The following is a 16008-nucleotide window of genomic DNA, read 5'->3' on the forward strand; positions in this document are numbered from 1 at the left end:
GACATCATAGATATCGCCTTCACTGAATGAAAGCAGTGTTTTTAAGTGGCTTTCTATTGTATTGGTGCATGAGAGAGCTCTGTGTTGGTCTTGGAAGGTACTTTATTTTGGGTGGAAGCTGTGCAGAGATTCTGTGTCAGGTCTGAGTCCTACTCTAGTGTCTTCTTCACATGCCATTAATCTGGTAACTCTGTTTTTTGTTCTCTGCTCCTGGCGCTCAGTCCCAGCTGATGCCTCAAACCCTCAAGACAGTGTTGTAGTGTCAGTGTTAAATATCAGTGCTGCATTGGGGTCACAGGCTGTCCTGCCCTGCAAGAGTTACCGCATGGTGTGGACCCAGGATCGTCTGAACGACCGCCAGCGTGTAGTCCACTGGGATGTGTACAGCAACTACTATGGAGATAACAAGATGGAGAGGCTATGTGACATGTACTCAGCTGGAGATCAGCGGGTATACAGCTCCTACAACCAAGGGAGGATATTCATGCCCCAGAATGCATTTACAGATGGCAACTTCTCCTTGGTGATTAAAGGTACTAAGCAGCATCTTTTCTCCCTATGTTGTCTGCAAAATGAAGGATTCATGACTAAATTAACTTTGTGGTTTTCAGTGAAAATGACTATTTTACAGAGCATTTTCTATAAATAAATAAATATCAGCCTAATGAGGTTAATGAGGTTCTCTGAAGCACTGCAATAGTGTTTTATTTCCCTTTGAAACAGTCCCATTTTAAAAGAGAATTGGTAACAACTCATTGCCTGAAAGTCGCTTGGGCTTCTTGTGGACCTTTGACTGTATTTCAGTTCCTGAACTATAAACCCAAGATTGTCTTTCTTCCTGTGCCTACTCTTAGCTAAACTTAAATCGGCTTTCTCTTTCCATCTGTTAATACAAATATATTCCACACAACAGCAAATAGACTGAACAAATTATTATATTAGGTGAGATGATTCTTCTCTGTTTAGCCCACCCTGGTGACAAGGATGGGTTAGAACCAAGTTACATAAAGGCCCTTTTGCATCCATACAGGCATTTGGGAAGCTATAAATGACAAAAGTAATCATTGTCTCAGCATAAAACGTTCAACTTCCCCTCTCTTCCTTGTTGCACTAGATGTTGCAGAGAGTGATGAAGGCACATATTCTTGTAATCTTCACCACCACTACTGCCACTTATATGAAACTGTGAAAATCCAACTAGCTATCACCAAGAAAGGTAGGTATGGCAGACAGCTTGGTGTTCCTTTCTGCAAGGGACCTGGTCTGGCAACTGGAGTCCAGTGGCCACCAGGACTCTGTTGAATTCACAGTGGGGCTTGCGTGCTGATTCACGGTAGGCCTTGCATGCTGTTCTGCTAGTGTCAGAGAAGAGCAGTGTGGATGCAGGGTTTTGCCCATGCCTTCTCAGTTGCAGGTTTGGGGCACAGATGCCACAAGAGGCTTGGAAAGCATCAGGAGACAGTGGTGCTCACTATGCTGTTTGCTGTCAGATTCCCTGAGTTTCAGAAACTTTATTCAATGCGTGTTATTTATGAACCTCTCTCCTTTCTTGGCATGTGCCAAACAATGCATGGAGCCTGTTAAGTTAAATGTTTACTCTAGGCAGCCCAATTAACTAGCTGTCCTCTTACTGCTCCAGCGGTAGAATATCCCTAGAAAAAATCCGCCATCGGTCAGGTCAGCCACAAAGATCTGCCTTGTACATTGGTTGGTGAGCTTACCCTGAGTTAGGGTAGTTAAAAAGCCTGCTCAAGTTACCACACCTTAACTCTAGCTCTAAAAGCAAGCTTCTAAGGGCTGTTGGCAACTGCAGTGTGTGCCACCTATGCCACACATGCATCACTACCGTGTCATTTAAATCGACCTGTGTATAATGCACAAGTGAAGCTACTGGGGCTGATTGTGCTGGGAAGCTGTTGAAGGGCTGATGGGATAAGTAGAGGAGTGCATCTCTTTTGCTGCTGTTCTCACAGCTTCTACGCAATAAAAACACGCAGGCAGGCCTGTGAGCCCCAACCTGCTCATCTGTGTTTTGGTTCTTCTGTTATTCCTTTTCAAGAACAAAATACAAAACAGTGCTTCTTGAACTCCTCCAGTAACTAGGGCATTTGTGGGTAGAAAAGCATTTCCTGCTTGGAGAATTGGGATATAGCATATTGAAGATGAAATCTGTTGTTCTCGTTCCATTCTTAGTCTGTAGAGAGAATATACTTCCTGCTTTCTAAAGCAAGAGATTAACTCTCAGTTATAAGGAAAAGAAAGTGGTCTTGCTTAATGCACTGACCTAGGATGTAGAAGATAAAGGTACATTCCTTTACTAACTGCTGAAGTAAGTGTGAACAAGGCACACTACCCCTGTGGCACTTCAGGATCTTTGGAGGGGATGTGTTATAGGATTGCAGGGTCTGAGAGCCATCTTGGGTGTGCCTGGGTGTCCTTAAGCATAGGACAAGTATGTAAAGATGCATGTACCAAGGTTGCACAACTTGTATTGTCTCCTCTACAGCCGAGGATGCAAATCAGTACTGGGATGGGGAAAAGCCTGTGATTGTTGCCCTAGAAGGCAGCACAGTGACGCTCCCCTGTGTGAACCGTAACCACATCTGGACCGAACGGCACAGTGAGGAGGAACAACAAGTGGTCCACTGGGACAGGCAGCCCCCAGGGGTTCCTCATGACCGAGCTGACCGCCTCATTGATCTGTACGCCTCTGGCGAGCGTCGTTCTTATGGACCTCTCTTCATTCGTCAGAAGATGAACATCACTGACACAGCCTTTGCCCTGGGTGACTTTTCCCTGCGGATTTCACAGCTGGAAAGTGCAGATGAAGGCACTTACTCCTGCCACCTGCACCATCACTACTGTGGCCTGCACGAGCGCAGGATCTACCAAGTCTTCGTGACAGAGCCAGTGAGAGAGAAGAAGGTGGTGAACCTCACAACTCACAACATTGCCCCAGCCATAGGTGAGTGGCCTCTGGAAGTGGTTCTCCTGACTGAGGAAGAGATAAGTATCTACAGGTGCGCCTTTGAGCTCTAAAGAGCTTGGTAAGCCACAGGTCAGGAATATGACACGTTATTCCCCATCATCGTCACCTCAGGAGGCCTTTGCTCCAAATGCCAGAATGTCCTTGCCTTTTCTGTCCCTCCACAGTGGTCTGCAGGGATCACTTAGTGCCAGCAGGAGGGAGCGTGGTCAAGGCAAACCTGTGCCCGGCGGAAGTACTGTAGACACCACTGAAGTGAAGGTGCCACTTAGAGCAACACTGAAGGTTTCTCACATTTGAGCCAGGGCTATTCCTGCCCTTAGGAGGTCTTGCCTCCCTCGCTACTCGTATATGGCTCTAGTGTATGGGCTTGGTTGTTTCTGAGCTATTTCCGTTACATTGGTATACCTGGAGCTGCGTGCGTGGCGATCCTAGTGAGGGTCTGTAGAGCTGCTTTAACACTGTGCCGCACCAAAAGCGGAGTGTCCCACCCATCAGGGTTAATTACCCTGCTTGCAGTGCTGTATGACATCATGTCCAGCTCCTGTTTTCTTCGCTCCAGGGCAATTCTGCAGCCTGTTCTGCTCTTCAATGCTGACATGCCCTAAGGCAAACAAGCTGTTTTTCTAACAGGCTCCCTTTCCTGATGGCTTTTATGGAACAGAAGGTGTGGGGCGGGGGTCGATTCTGCTCTGCCTTTGCTGTTACAACATGCCACTATTCTCACCAGTGTAAATCGTAAGTGTTTGTCTCTGCTTTGCACGGGGGCTTAGGCTGTGCAAGATGCCAGACTGCAGAATCAAGCACCAGGAATTTTCCTCCACCCTTCAGCTTTTCTTTTTTTGTCTTAAGCCAATTTTCACATTTTCCACTGCAGTGAGCTATCATCTGACAGCCTGTCCAAACTCAAAACCATCATGCTTAGTTCAGGCAGAAAAATAAAATAAAAATCCCGAGTTTAATTTTTTTTTTAAGTCTTTTGGGTATAGCTCCTTATTAACATTTTAAAATATTCATTGTGGTTTAATATTTATTGGCTGCTTAATACAGAATTTTGACATGCTTCATACATTTTTAAATAGATCTATTCTTCTCTAGCAATTGGCTTTTTCAAGTCGCAGAAACTTAAACCTCCCCTCTGAGACTAAGGTTGGTGTCCAGAAAACCCAGGCAGTACTAAAGAGAGGTGGCTGTTGGGGCTGAGCTGACACGGAGGCCAGGACATACAAATATCAGTCTCCCTGCCCGTGGCCCTTTTGCTGCCCTTGAGCCCCATTCAGGTCACGTTGTGCAGATGAAAATTAGATCTTGTTTTCAGAGTTGCCCAGCCAGGAATTTATTCCTTTTTCCTGGATGTTTTCCTGGTTGTTGCTGAATAGTAACCTACTTGCTCAGAAGTTAGATAGAACCTACAAGTAATTTAACCTGCCAGGGATGACTTAGTTTGGCAGTAGTGCCCTCAGCGCTGGAGGAACTTGCCTTCCTGAGAAAAGCCATTTCCACTGTCAAAAAGAACAGTCTTAGAAGAGCTTTGTCCCCTACGGGCAATGAACGCTCAGCTGGTCTGAGAGCACCACACACAAAAATGTGCTGAGTTGATGGGAATGTGAAAGAAGCTGAGACATCCGGAGTGCCTTTTTCAAACCCACTGCTGACGAGGAGCCTGCTGCCCTATTTGTGTATAGCAGGAAAGGCTGAGGTATTGCCCCATTCCATGAAAAACTGTATAGAACTCTTCTGGGGATATAACATAAAGCCAAAATGAAACATCAGGAGATAACAAAAGCAAAGCAATGAGCTTTTTCAGCAAGCAGCTATAGTTTCTGGCATAGCTCCGAGGCGCGGAGCCATTTCCAGACAGGAAACTTCATCCTGTTTTGAATATAAGCATGAGCTCAATTCTGCTCTTAGTCTCAGCAGTATAAATGTGGTGTATGTCTACTAATTCAGTGCATTTTTACTCTGCATTTGCTTTGGAGCAAGTGATTGAAGAATGGCATCTGTTGTGTCTCATGCTTATTGCTAAACTATTCTCAATTCTTTGCCAGCCTTGAAAAGAAAATGGGCCACATACCCAGCATTTGTGAGCTCTCTTGGTAGAGAGCTCTCCATTTTTCCCAGCAGAAGAATCTGACCCTTGACACTTTGGTAAAGGCACCTCTGTTCTAACTTTTTTTCCCCCGCTATTAAATCTTATTTTCCAGTAGTTAAACCATATTACGTGAGTGAATTGGAGGCAGATGGGCACGCCATGCTGAGACATACGGAAAGATCAGATCTTAGTTACAGAATAAACCTTCATCACCTCAGCTTAAATTCTCATATAACACTAGGATGAGGAGGAGAGTCTGTATTACCTTGGTGATACTATTCTAGGCGCTGCCATTCACCTACTGGATGCGATTGAATCAACCGTTACTCTGTGCCTCAGTTTCCCCAATTATAAAATGGGATATATTCTACTGCCTTGCCGGTGATGCACGTTGAAGCCCACCAGTGATGCTTTGTCAAAATGCTAGTACGACAAGTACTTTCAGTATTAATTGATTGAGTAAGCCAAGGAGACCCAAAGTTATTGAATCTCTGTTTCCACTATTTGATGTTACCGTGACCTCTCCGATGTTGACTAAAGTTTAACTCTGCTCCTACCCTATCTTGCAGTATTGTGGGAAAGCAAAAAGCCAGGAATAGAATGCATTTATGTTTGCTGACTCCTGGCTCAACAGCTGCTCCAGTGGCTACCATCTCATTATGGCAGCTGCTGAAGAAGCCCTTCATGATCCAGAGATTTGTTAAAGTAGAACTACTGTTTGCAGCTTTGCAAGTGGGTTTTTTGGTTTGGTATTTTTTAGCTTAGCAGTGGTGAAAAACACATGCTAGTTTTTAGCACTATAGCCAGCAAGCACACAACATCTAGCAATGCCAGTAGAAAGTGGAGTGTTGCTGGAGTGGAGGGCTGGGCTACCAGAACAGAGCATATGCTAAAACCTCTCAATTTTCTAGGACTGCTGTTAGCATTAGCAAACAATTATCTCTGGTTTCAAAGTGTTTATTTCAATCCGCTATCATCTTACTTGATTTTATTGTTGGTGGGTTGGTGTTTTTAAATGCTGGAAACAAACTACCTGACAAACTGGAACCAGTCACTATGCCAGCAGTTCCAAAAATGTCAAAATTTCTCACAGTACAACACATCTGTTAAATGGTACTGCGGCTTTTGGGATATTTTTCCCCATCTTTCCCCATATTCCCCTGACTAATTTACAGGATTAAACTCCCAAGAGAATGGTAGGCCAGAACTCCATACTGGTTCTTGCCTGGTGCTCTGTGAATGTTCCCTGTTCGGGGGAGAAGGTGTCACTTTCAGCTCTGTTTTGAAGAGAAAAGCCTCCCCCAGCACTGTGTGTCTTACGGGTTTGCTGTCTGTGCCTGGGCTGGATTTGTCCACTCCTCTGACTATGGCAAGCAGAGAAGTCGCTTCCTCTTTATATGTGTAAAACTATTTATTTGAGATCTACAAAAATGTTCCACGTAAGAGCTTTGAGTTACCCTTCCCTGTGCTGCGGCACTGAAATGCTGCTGCACCCACAAATGGAATGGAATCTTGGCTTTTCTTTGTGGGTTTTTATTTTATTTATTTTATTGATTTTTATTTTATTTAAAAGGAAACTCATTCTTTGGCATTGAAAATTCCTCCCACTCTGTAAATTATAACCCTTGGCAGGGAGGGGCTGCTTCATACTTTAGCTGTCTGGAGCCGAAGCAACGTGGTGTGTGTGTTGTAAGGGACCCAGCGGAGGGTTGTGTTACCCTGCAGAAGGACTTGGGGCTGTCTAGTGTGGCTTCTTTCCGGACTTCCCCTCTGCAATAAGCAAGAACACACTGATAGCCAGGCAGCAGCAAGGGAACGTGCAACAGTCACTGTTAATACTTCACGCTCCTGGGAACTATAATGGTCTTCTGAAGAGCACGGGAATCTTCCATCTGACAAAGGTGCAGTATGTTGTAAATTAGGCAGCTGTTTGCCCTTTACTCCATGCGGTTCAGAAGAGTTTCTTGCTGAACATGCTTTTCGGGTCCACATGAGGGCCCACGTGTGAACGTGCTTTGCTTTGGATGCAAATTACAATTATCAGCCTGTTTTCCTTTTCCTCTGCCATCAGATCCAAATGTTGTCAGGGGCCACAATGTAATAAATGTCATCATCCCTGAGAGCCGGGTGCACTTCTTCCAGCAGCTGGGCTACATCCTGGCAACGCTGCTGCTCTTCATCGTCCTCCTCATCATTGTTGTCCTCGTCACCCGCAAGCGCCGGCAGAGAGGTAAGTGCTAGAAAAGACCAGCCCTGTAGTGCTTATAGGGATATCTCATGACAGGAGAGCTGATCCTGCAAATAATTACTGCAACGCACCACGCTGAAGGCAGTGATCCTCTTCTGGAAAACCAGCAACCTGCGCAGTGGGGAGTCTTTGCAGGTGCTGATGCCAGGAGAGATTCATTAGTGTGGTGTAAAAATTTCTAGGCCTTAATTTGCTGAGTTGCTCTGTTGTAAGGGAGAAGAAAATTAGAACCGCTAGATAGTTACTCTTTACGAGTGGAATTTATTTAGAGCAGAAGGCCCACATGCATCCCTTAGGAACTAAGATGTCCAAGTCCTTGCTGGACTCCCTGTGCTGGGTGACTCTCTGTGTGTAATTAGATAAATGGACACCGAGATCTTTTGGTGACTTCCACACAAATAGTTTTGGATGCCACACAAAAAGCAAATACCAGGGAATGTCTGTCTTCTGGTGTGTTATTTGCACATTCACCCTTATCTACATGTCAGGGGATTAGCACCGACACAAAATGGAGCTATCTCCACTGACCCAAGTGGGGTTACTTTGCAGTCACAGAGGGGACAGTCTCCTGGCCCTGGCCTTTGGATGGAAAAGAGGGGCCTGAGATCATCACTCCTTGCAGGGTGGGGTGAGGCAGGAGTGTAGTTAGATACCTGGCATGGGGGAGGCTGATGAAAACCAGCATCTGTAGCATGTGATGGATGCAGGCCTAAGCACTGAGCTGGGGATGGCAAGCGCAGCACCAGCACACAGGGGATGGCAGGTGCGGTTAATATTTTTGTAATAAGTGGGAGGTGGAAAGAAATGAAATACGGCAATTGCTGTAGTTTCTCGTGGCTGGTCATCCATAGATCTGGGAAAACCACTGGAAAGCTGGTAAGTAAAGGAAAGGGAAGCTCCCTGGGGCAGTGGAACACACGTCAATTCTTCTGTATTGGAGGGATTGTGAAAGTGATCACTGTAAGCATCACAATAAGGAGCACTGTGAATAAGTATTAGGTGTTATTGTTATCACTGTTACCTGGGAGAGGTTGGTTGGACTGGATACGACGGCTCATTCTGTTTCTTCTCCCTGTTTAGGTTATGAATACAATGTGAAGAAGTACGGAGAGTAAGTATAATTACAGGGTCTACTATCTATGATTAGAATACATAAAAATGAACTTATGGGCCCCAGCCCTCAGCTGTCATTAAGAGCCTAAAACAGCTGAGGATCTGGTTAGTACAAGTACAGCCATGTAAAGCATCGGCTGTTTGATAGAGTTTATTCATTGCTTTCCACCAATTCTTTTGCAGCTTTAGACTCTAGTCGTTATTAGTGTAATGTTCCCAGGAATATACACTTGCATAATGATTGCATATCAGGGAGCGACTTCCATGCTGCCAAAGTACGGAAGGAGAGAATGGTTTGTAGGGCTGATTTGGCAATTGCATTTCCTCTCATTATACTTTGGGAACTGATTCACAGATCATGTTTCTGTGAGGTGTCATGAGGAGTTAGTGGTAAAAGGGTAATGCACAGATCTACTGTAAACCCTACTGTGAGATTGGGGCCAAGATTATGTAGCTGGGTTCCTTTGTGTTTTGTTATATATTATTAAAGTGGAAGAGATGGGGAAGTTCCAGTACAGATTGGCTCCCTATTGGTCTAAGCTCTGGACAAACACATGGGTTAAAAAGAGCCAGCTAGCCAGAGATCTCAAGGTGTTTCTAGAAAAGACAGTAAAAGGAAGACAGAGGAGAACCAGATTCACTACTAAGCAGTGTGACCTTCTGAAATCTGTTTGATAGGTTAGGGGCAAAGACAGGAGAAGTACCCATGTACAATGGCTGCCAATGCTGTTATCTGTCACGCTTTCTCCAGGGAAGCCTTTGTAGAAACTGGAAAGGACTCTGTAAGGATTGCTGTGAAAATCACCAGTACTTAATGGAGAATGAAATCTTCTATGGATTTTTTTCAACTTTTCTCCAGATACATAGCAAATAAACACTGTAAATTAAATTCTCTAAAGTGGCATTAGAAAAGCTATTGTGAAAAAGTGTGAAAGGAGCCAGCTATTAAAGGATGTGACAATACCATTTTTCACTGTTATTCCTTTTTCAGGAAGGATGTAAATCTTAAAGAATTTACAGTCGACACAACAGATCTGACTCAATACAAAAGTGAAGACATCAGGCTGGGTATGCATCTACTAGCAACTATTCTCCAAACCAGGTCAAACCTCATTATAACTGAGAATTTTCTAATGGCATTTAGAGGCCAGTTTTGAAATTACTTAACGTCCTGATTTTAAATGGCAACTTTGAGAATCTCAACCCGCAAATCAGTGCAAGCAGGGGGACTGCAGCTGGAGAGGGCAGTCCTGACTTTTGAGTTTAACTAGAGGCTGATTGATGAGGTTGGTCAGTAACGAGGCACAGCTTCTTATGTTTCACCTGGAGTTTTGGGGGTTCTTTGACATGCACCTGAAAGCCAAATTCAAGTGAGTGCAAGACAATGTGGAATGAGATCAAGACAGCATCTAGGGAAGAGGATTCCTCAAATTTAAGAAGTTTGTCTAGGGAAGAGGATCAACAAGGCAGTTCTCTAGAATCTCCTGTCCAAGAAACTAAAAGCAAATTTAGGGGAACATGATAGGAAGAAAATGTGCAACAAAGGTCCTAGAATACAAAAGATAGAAAATACCAAAAACAATAGAACTCATGGTAACATGAGACATACTGAAAAGCTAATCTCACTGGTGATCTGTGAAAGTATTTTAGCTGGGATATGTAGGACTGACTCGGGGAACTTACAACATTCCTGAAGATGGATGCTGCTCCTTACCAGAGCTTGAAGGTGCAGCCTTGAGTTTATTGTGTCAGTAACTGATCAGGGGTGTCTTCTTGCTTGGAATTGGAGTGGATTGTCTGTAAAGCAAAACTGATCCTCGTCTGCACTGTCCTGAGATTCCTGAAGACTTGCCATGATGCCAAGTTCGTATCTGCTGCAACTTGCCGTATGTCAGTGAATGTGTTGATAAACCAGGAAACAATTTGAGTCTGTCCCTTTTCCTCTGTGCACTCCCAATAAAGGTACAACTTCCAAAAGAACAAGCTGACAAACTTCAGGTCCCAAGCTACAGAATTGCTGTAAGGGCCCTAGTAAACAAGAGGTAGATACAAAATCTGAAGTAAAGAACAAAGGAGTTGCAGAGGGTGGGTTGCAAACCAGGACAGCAGCAAGTACAAATTCTTCTCTGTTTGTCTCAAGAGAGCTCCCCTGTGAGGAAATTCTTTGAATAACTGCATCAGTGACCTTCAGGTGAGCTTCGCGTAGATAATCCAGAGCTTTTTGTTACATGCTGGAAGAATCTGTGATACCTATGAGGAGCAGGAAACTGAAGTATGCAAAACTGATTAGTGCCTGGGGCAAAAATCAAGTCGTAGCAGCTTTCCTTTTCCTGCTGAGTGCCTGAGTAACTCCATGAGTTACTCCTAGAGATCTGGAAATGCCAGGCCTAGAGTACTTCAAGGAAAGACCGATCACATGTCTGCCTTGCCTGTAAAGCTTTGTTTTCTTTTAATGTTCTAATGGCTGTCTGAATTATACTCCTCCCTTACACAGATTACAAAAACAACATCCTGAAGGAGAAGGCTGAGCAAGCCAGAAGCTTCCCAGCAAAGAACATTGATTTAGACAAAGGTAATAATGACTTGCTTCACCCTAATTGGTGGCTGTAGGAATCTTCTGATGGGTTGAAGGAGGGCAGAGGGAAGAACACAGTTTAGCAGTGAGCTGACCAAGCCACAGCCGAATGAGGAATGATAAACATCATGACAAATGACAGCAGGAATGAGAAGCTAGTTCCCTTTCTATCCTTTCATCATGGAGCCACAAGATGCAAGTAGTGATTAGGCTTTTAAAAACTTTTGGCATGGCACAAATAGAATTTTTCTTTATTGGAAAAGAATGCCTTGCAGGGCTGGAATAGTGCATTCTGTACTATAACCTCAGAGGGAGATGTATCTCAAAAATGTCCTGGCATGGTGTTTGAGAAGAAAACACTGTGCAGAAGAGAGTGTTTTGAGTTGAATTAATTTATGGGTAAGGGGCAGTCACTTACTTCATCCAACAAAAGCAAACAACTCTCCCTCCCTAGGGGCTGAATCTCCTTTTGCTTATCCAGTATTAATCCTGAGTATTATGCCTCAGTTTGTAGACTCATGCTATGTCAAGCAGTGCTTATAAGAAGCTGTTAGGTTCCATAACTCCTTTCATATGAATTTAGAATATAATAAATGTGACTGAAATGATATGAGGAAGGGAATGGTCTGGAGAGTCCATGAGTTGGCTTAGACTTCCTGTTCTTGATGGAGATATGATATTCATGGTATTTTTGCCTACATTCTGCAGAGATGATCTGTGCAATAATTTATACACAGTATATCTCACTGTGAGTTTTATGAAGAGGATATTGGGGACATGGGTGACTGCAAATGGTCACTTTCACTGTATAGCTAAGTCCATATTACAGTGTGCTGCTTTGGATGGTTTGAAATCTCTCTTCAGGTACTGACCTCCATTTCAATTTGCTTTCAGATTTCAGGAAGGAATATTGTAAATGAAGACATTCCCAAGCTGCTGGCTGGACCAGAAGCTTCAATCAAAGATAGATAAATGGAAGAGAGATGCCTTTTCTTAATTTCATGTCCCTCCATTTACCATAGATTTTTCCACGTAGACTTTCTCCCCACTAAGCACAAGGGTATTTGCAAATGCTTCTTGAAAGAGTTAGACCGTCTGTCTTGTGTGCACTTATGATGGGTTTGGGTTGCCTTTTCTTCTTCTGTTCTTCCAGTCCTCCATTCCCTTTTCCTTTCTTGATATTATTGTTGGTTTTATGCATCAATGATTTTTATGAGCTGAATCAGCAGACCTTTTGCTTTGATGTTACTGCTTTAAATAAACCAACCTGCATCACTAATCTTGAGCCATCATTATATCAGGCATTTTTCCATGTAGTGTATTCATCAGAAAAATAATAGCAAAGCCTGATTGTGATCTCTCATAGGCTGGCATAAATCAGGAGGAGCAGTATGGTCACATAGCACTTTACATATTCCAGGTGAAGTACAAAGAGTACACCCCTTCACAAATGACAATGTAAATACCTCATTTTATGAATGGGGAAATGTCAATATCCTCATTTTACGGGGGAAAGGGAGGCACACAAATGACCAAGGGTAGGGTTGGGATCAGCTCCAAAGAGCTCTGGAAGCCTAACTCTGTATTTCTCACTCTAAGCTTGCTTGTTGATTTGTTTTTGTTTCAGTGCAGACCAAATCAAATTTGGCATGAGCAGACACTTTCAGCTGAAGTTGATGGAGTTACAGTGCTGTAATACCAGTCTCAGTTAGATCAGAACCAGAAATATTATGGAGAGGGCTAAACTCCTGTGTGGAATCTGGAATGTGATTTTCCTGCAGTCCGTGGGTGGATCCAGGCCACACAGAGCTCGTGTACACATCAAAACAAAGGTATGATTACAGCACAGGTAGACAGATTGTTAGAAGGAATAGCTTCTCATGAGCAGACCGTGAGGAAAAAGAGTAACAACACACTCCACTGAATAGCCTGTCAGGAATTTTCATGGGCCAGGGTCTCAGAAGGGGAGTCGAAGAGGGAGATGAGTCCATTCTTCTGGATTTTGGCATTGTTTTGGGGAGTGGATATGGGGAGCGGATACCTGAGATAGTGGGGCTGTGGGCTGAAGGGGAGTTCTACGTATGAACAGCGTGTCAGGTGGGAATGTCCAAAAATTGGAAGTCAGTAATTCAGTGTTGTAATCTAAGGAAGTTAAAGCATCAGGAAAGCCGGAGAATATTAACAGTTCTACACAGCTCCTCTGACTACTTGGGATATTCTGTGGCACCGTTCCCAAACCAGGCACACCTGTGGTCCTTGGGGCACAGAAGAAAAGGTCTTCCCTACTGTTGTGAGCATGATGACAGTGGCTTGTGTTCTTGTTGTGTAAGGGTAAAGGTGGCCAAGGATTGCCAGCCTACTCTTTGGTGGTCTGAAGAGAATGGCAGAGGGGGAGGGATTGCGCATGGGCTTGGTGAGTGAATGGAACTGGGGTAGGGTCTGCAGGATGTTGTGGGTGGTGGAAGTGTGAAGAGGAGCTTGTGTGGAACTACTGTGAGGGTGAGGGAGGATGTGAGGGTGATGGTGTGGTTTCTGTCTTGAAGTAGTACTCTGCTTGCAACTGGTATCTCAGCCTGGATTTCTTCTGGGGATGAGAATTCTGTGGTCTTTGCAAGTGATGAAGTAGCTGTGGTCCAAGGAAAGCATCTCAGTCTACCAGCTAAACAATTGGGAATGTGACCTGCTGCCTAGTATGGTATGTGTCTTGGCTGTTGTTTTAGCCACCCTCACCACTAACTCGGGAACATGTCAGTGCCATCTAATAGGGACACAAGTTTGGTCAAACCGGAAAGATATGTTGTCATGGCTGGGTGAAGCTGCCCACTGCAGGAGCACATGTACTGTGAGGGTGATGTTTTGAGAGCTATCCAACGCTATGGGCTTGCCTAGTGTAGAAATCAATGTCAAGTCCCATACCTGCCCCTTTCTTTCCACCCCTACCAACTTGGGTGTCTTGTCTGACTGATGACAATGTTCTTGGACATCTAAATCCCATTTCAGACCCCCTTTCTCTCTTCCCACAAACACCACTGATCTCTGCTGTTGTGTGACAGGGCTCAGTAAGACTCTTAGCAACTCAGAGGTATAATACGCTGGGTGTGATGGTTGCTGAGTTGCCGCTACTTACACTGAAGCTGAGCTCAGCTCCCTCGCTCTGCCAAAAGTGTGGTGGGTAAGGCCTCCTGTGTACCAGAAGGAACTGTTTATTGTCTATACAGAGGCTAGGACGTCAGTAGTTCAATGCACGCTTTTATAGGAATGGAAAATGGACCATGTCAATTTTTATAGGTATTAATAATTCTCTGTTAGTGAGGACTATGTTAAAGAAGAAATATATTGGGGACCCTTATTTTTAATGCCTTCAAATATTAAAAATATTAATAACAGAATGTAACAGTAGAGGTGGAGGCGAGCCTTCCTAAGCTACAGCTGGGCAGATCCTTATCTTTTAGTTTGCTTAGCCCTTCCACTGCTCTCTGAACAGTTTTTGTGATTTGCGATTAACTGCCTTTATCTTCACTTAAGATTCACCCTTACAAAAGTGCTCAGATTGGACAGACCCGTGACTAGTGGAGAGGAGGGTCTGGGGTTGGCCCAGGTCCCTGTTTGCCTGCCCTTCCCCCAAAGTAGACAGCCATTCTTAGGCTGCCTTTGGCTAGACCTGATTGAAACCCAAGCCGCATTCCTGCAGGTGCATAAGGCCGCACTGGTTATCCCATCAGGGTGGCACAGTCTCAAGTAATTGTCATTAATGTCTTTCTCCCTCCCTTTCATGTCTGTGAGTCAAAGGTTGGAGATCTTTACTTGCCAGTTCAAATTGCTTAGCACAGCTCATACAGACACCAGCTCAAAGTGGGGTTACTCATAAACTCCACAGGCATTTAAATATTTTATTTGACTTCTAGGCTGCAAAATAGCTTAAGGGAAAAAAATTTAATATGTTCTCCGAAACAAGCACTAGGAAGAGCTTTATGAGTTCCTCATCCTTGCTTTGATCATCAGTTTGAATTTGGTAATGGTCAGACATGCCAGTATAACCCTAGACTGATCAAGATGGGAGTCCAAGTTGAGATTATGGCCTGTTTTTCTCCAGGAGAGGCATATGTTGTGTGATTGGACTGATGATCAGAACAGTGGTTTTCAAAAGCAGCCTGCCACATCAGTATGTAAGTTAGTATGTTAAAATTCTGGCTGAAAGAGATCCAGGCAAGGCTGCTGGATAACCAGTTGTGTTTTCAAACTGTTGAAAAAAGAGAGAAAGAAAACTGAACGCTAAACTGAAGAGTTTTGTTTGTTTATTTCTTGATACAGAGGAATTCTCAAAGGCTATTTGCCCTTAAATACTGGGAGAAGCCATTTAGGTCCTTATATATGCACTTTGTATTCTGTCAGTCTTTGGCATTGGCATGAAGTCCACGTAGCTGATCTTGCACGTGAAAATTAGAAGGCTCGATTTGCAATTAACCACTAGGCTAGGGGCAGGACCACTGTCTTCTGTTCCCACTCTGCCACAGACTCAGTGCAATTCTAGACAGGTTGGTTTTCTCTCTCTTTCTCTCATCTCAGCCTTTCTTTCTCGAATATGGAACAGTAACTTGCCTCTCATGGAGAAACAATTTTTTAATGTGTGTAGCACTTTGGTAAATGTGCTTTGCCTGAGTTATTTGAAGTAGTGTTCTCACTGTACTAATGGAATGCTGCATCTTGGTAGACTTCTTTACCTGTCACTTCGCAGGCTTTTGGCAGGCTTTGCCTCATTATAGTCTCCTTGGTTTCCTGAAATGCATTTTATGTGCAGTTAGTTAAAACAATAATAACCCCTAATATTTTTATACCAGTTATTTCTCAGTGAGTATTCTAGCTCAATGAGGGCAGAGAAATGAAAGTCTCTTTTAGGGTAATGTATGGAATGTAAGCCCTTGTTGTGGAACAAGGAAAGGGTGTATGGCAGGGACCTTAAAAGGGGTTAAAACTGATCTAAAGCCCCCTCTTTT

At 43.9% G+C, this 16008-nt stretch overlaps 1 protein-coding gene across 2 annotated transcripts in view; it reads left to right on the forward strand.

The window, feature by feature from the left end:
- Positions 1 to 12293, forward strand: part of MXRA8 (matrix remodeling associated 8) — a 33507-nt gene extending 21214 nt beyond the window's left edge. For both annotated transcript variants that reach the window (XM_075172351.1, XM_075172352.1), the window contains 8 exons: positions 222 to 533; positions 1115 to 1216; positions 2507 to 2965; positions 7150 to 7308; positions 8407 to 8437; positions 9431 to 9507; positions 10934 to 11011; positions 11909 to 12293. In XM_075172351.1, the coding sequence (XP_075028452.1) occupies positions 222 to 533; positions 1115 to 1216; positions 2507 to 2965; positions 7150 to 7308; positions 8407 to 8437; positions 9431 to 9507; positions 10934 to 11011; positions 11909 to 11934 (1244 nt within the window). In that variant the 3' untranslated portion in view covers positions 11935 to 12293. The remainder of the gene's footprint in view (positions 1 to 221; positions 534 to 1114; positions 1217 to 2506; positions 2966 to 7149; positions 7309 to 8406; positions 8438 to 9430; positions 9508 to 10933; positions 11012 to 11908) is intronic.
- The last annotated feature ends 3715 nt before the right edge of the window (positions 12294 to 16008 follow it).

Source organism: Calonectris borealis, chromosome 23, assembly GCF_964195595.1.
Source record: "Calonectris borealis chromosome 23, bCalBor7.hap1.2, whole genome shotgun sequence".
Taxonomy (NCBI): Eukaryota; Metazoa; Chordata; class Aves; order Procellariiformes; family Procellariidae; genus Calonectris; species Calonectris borealis.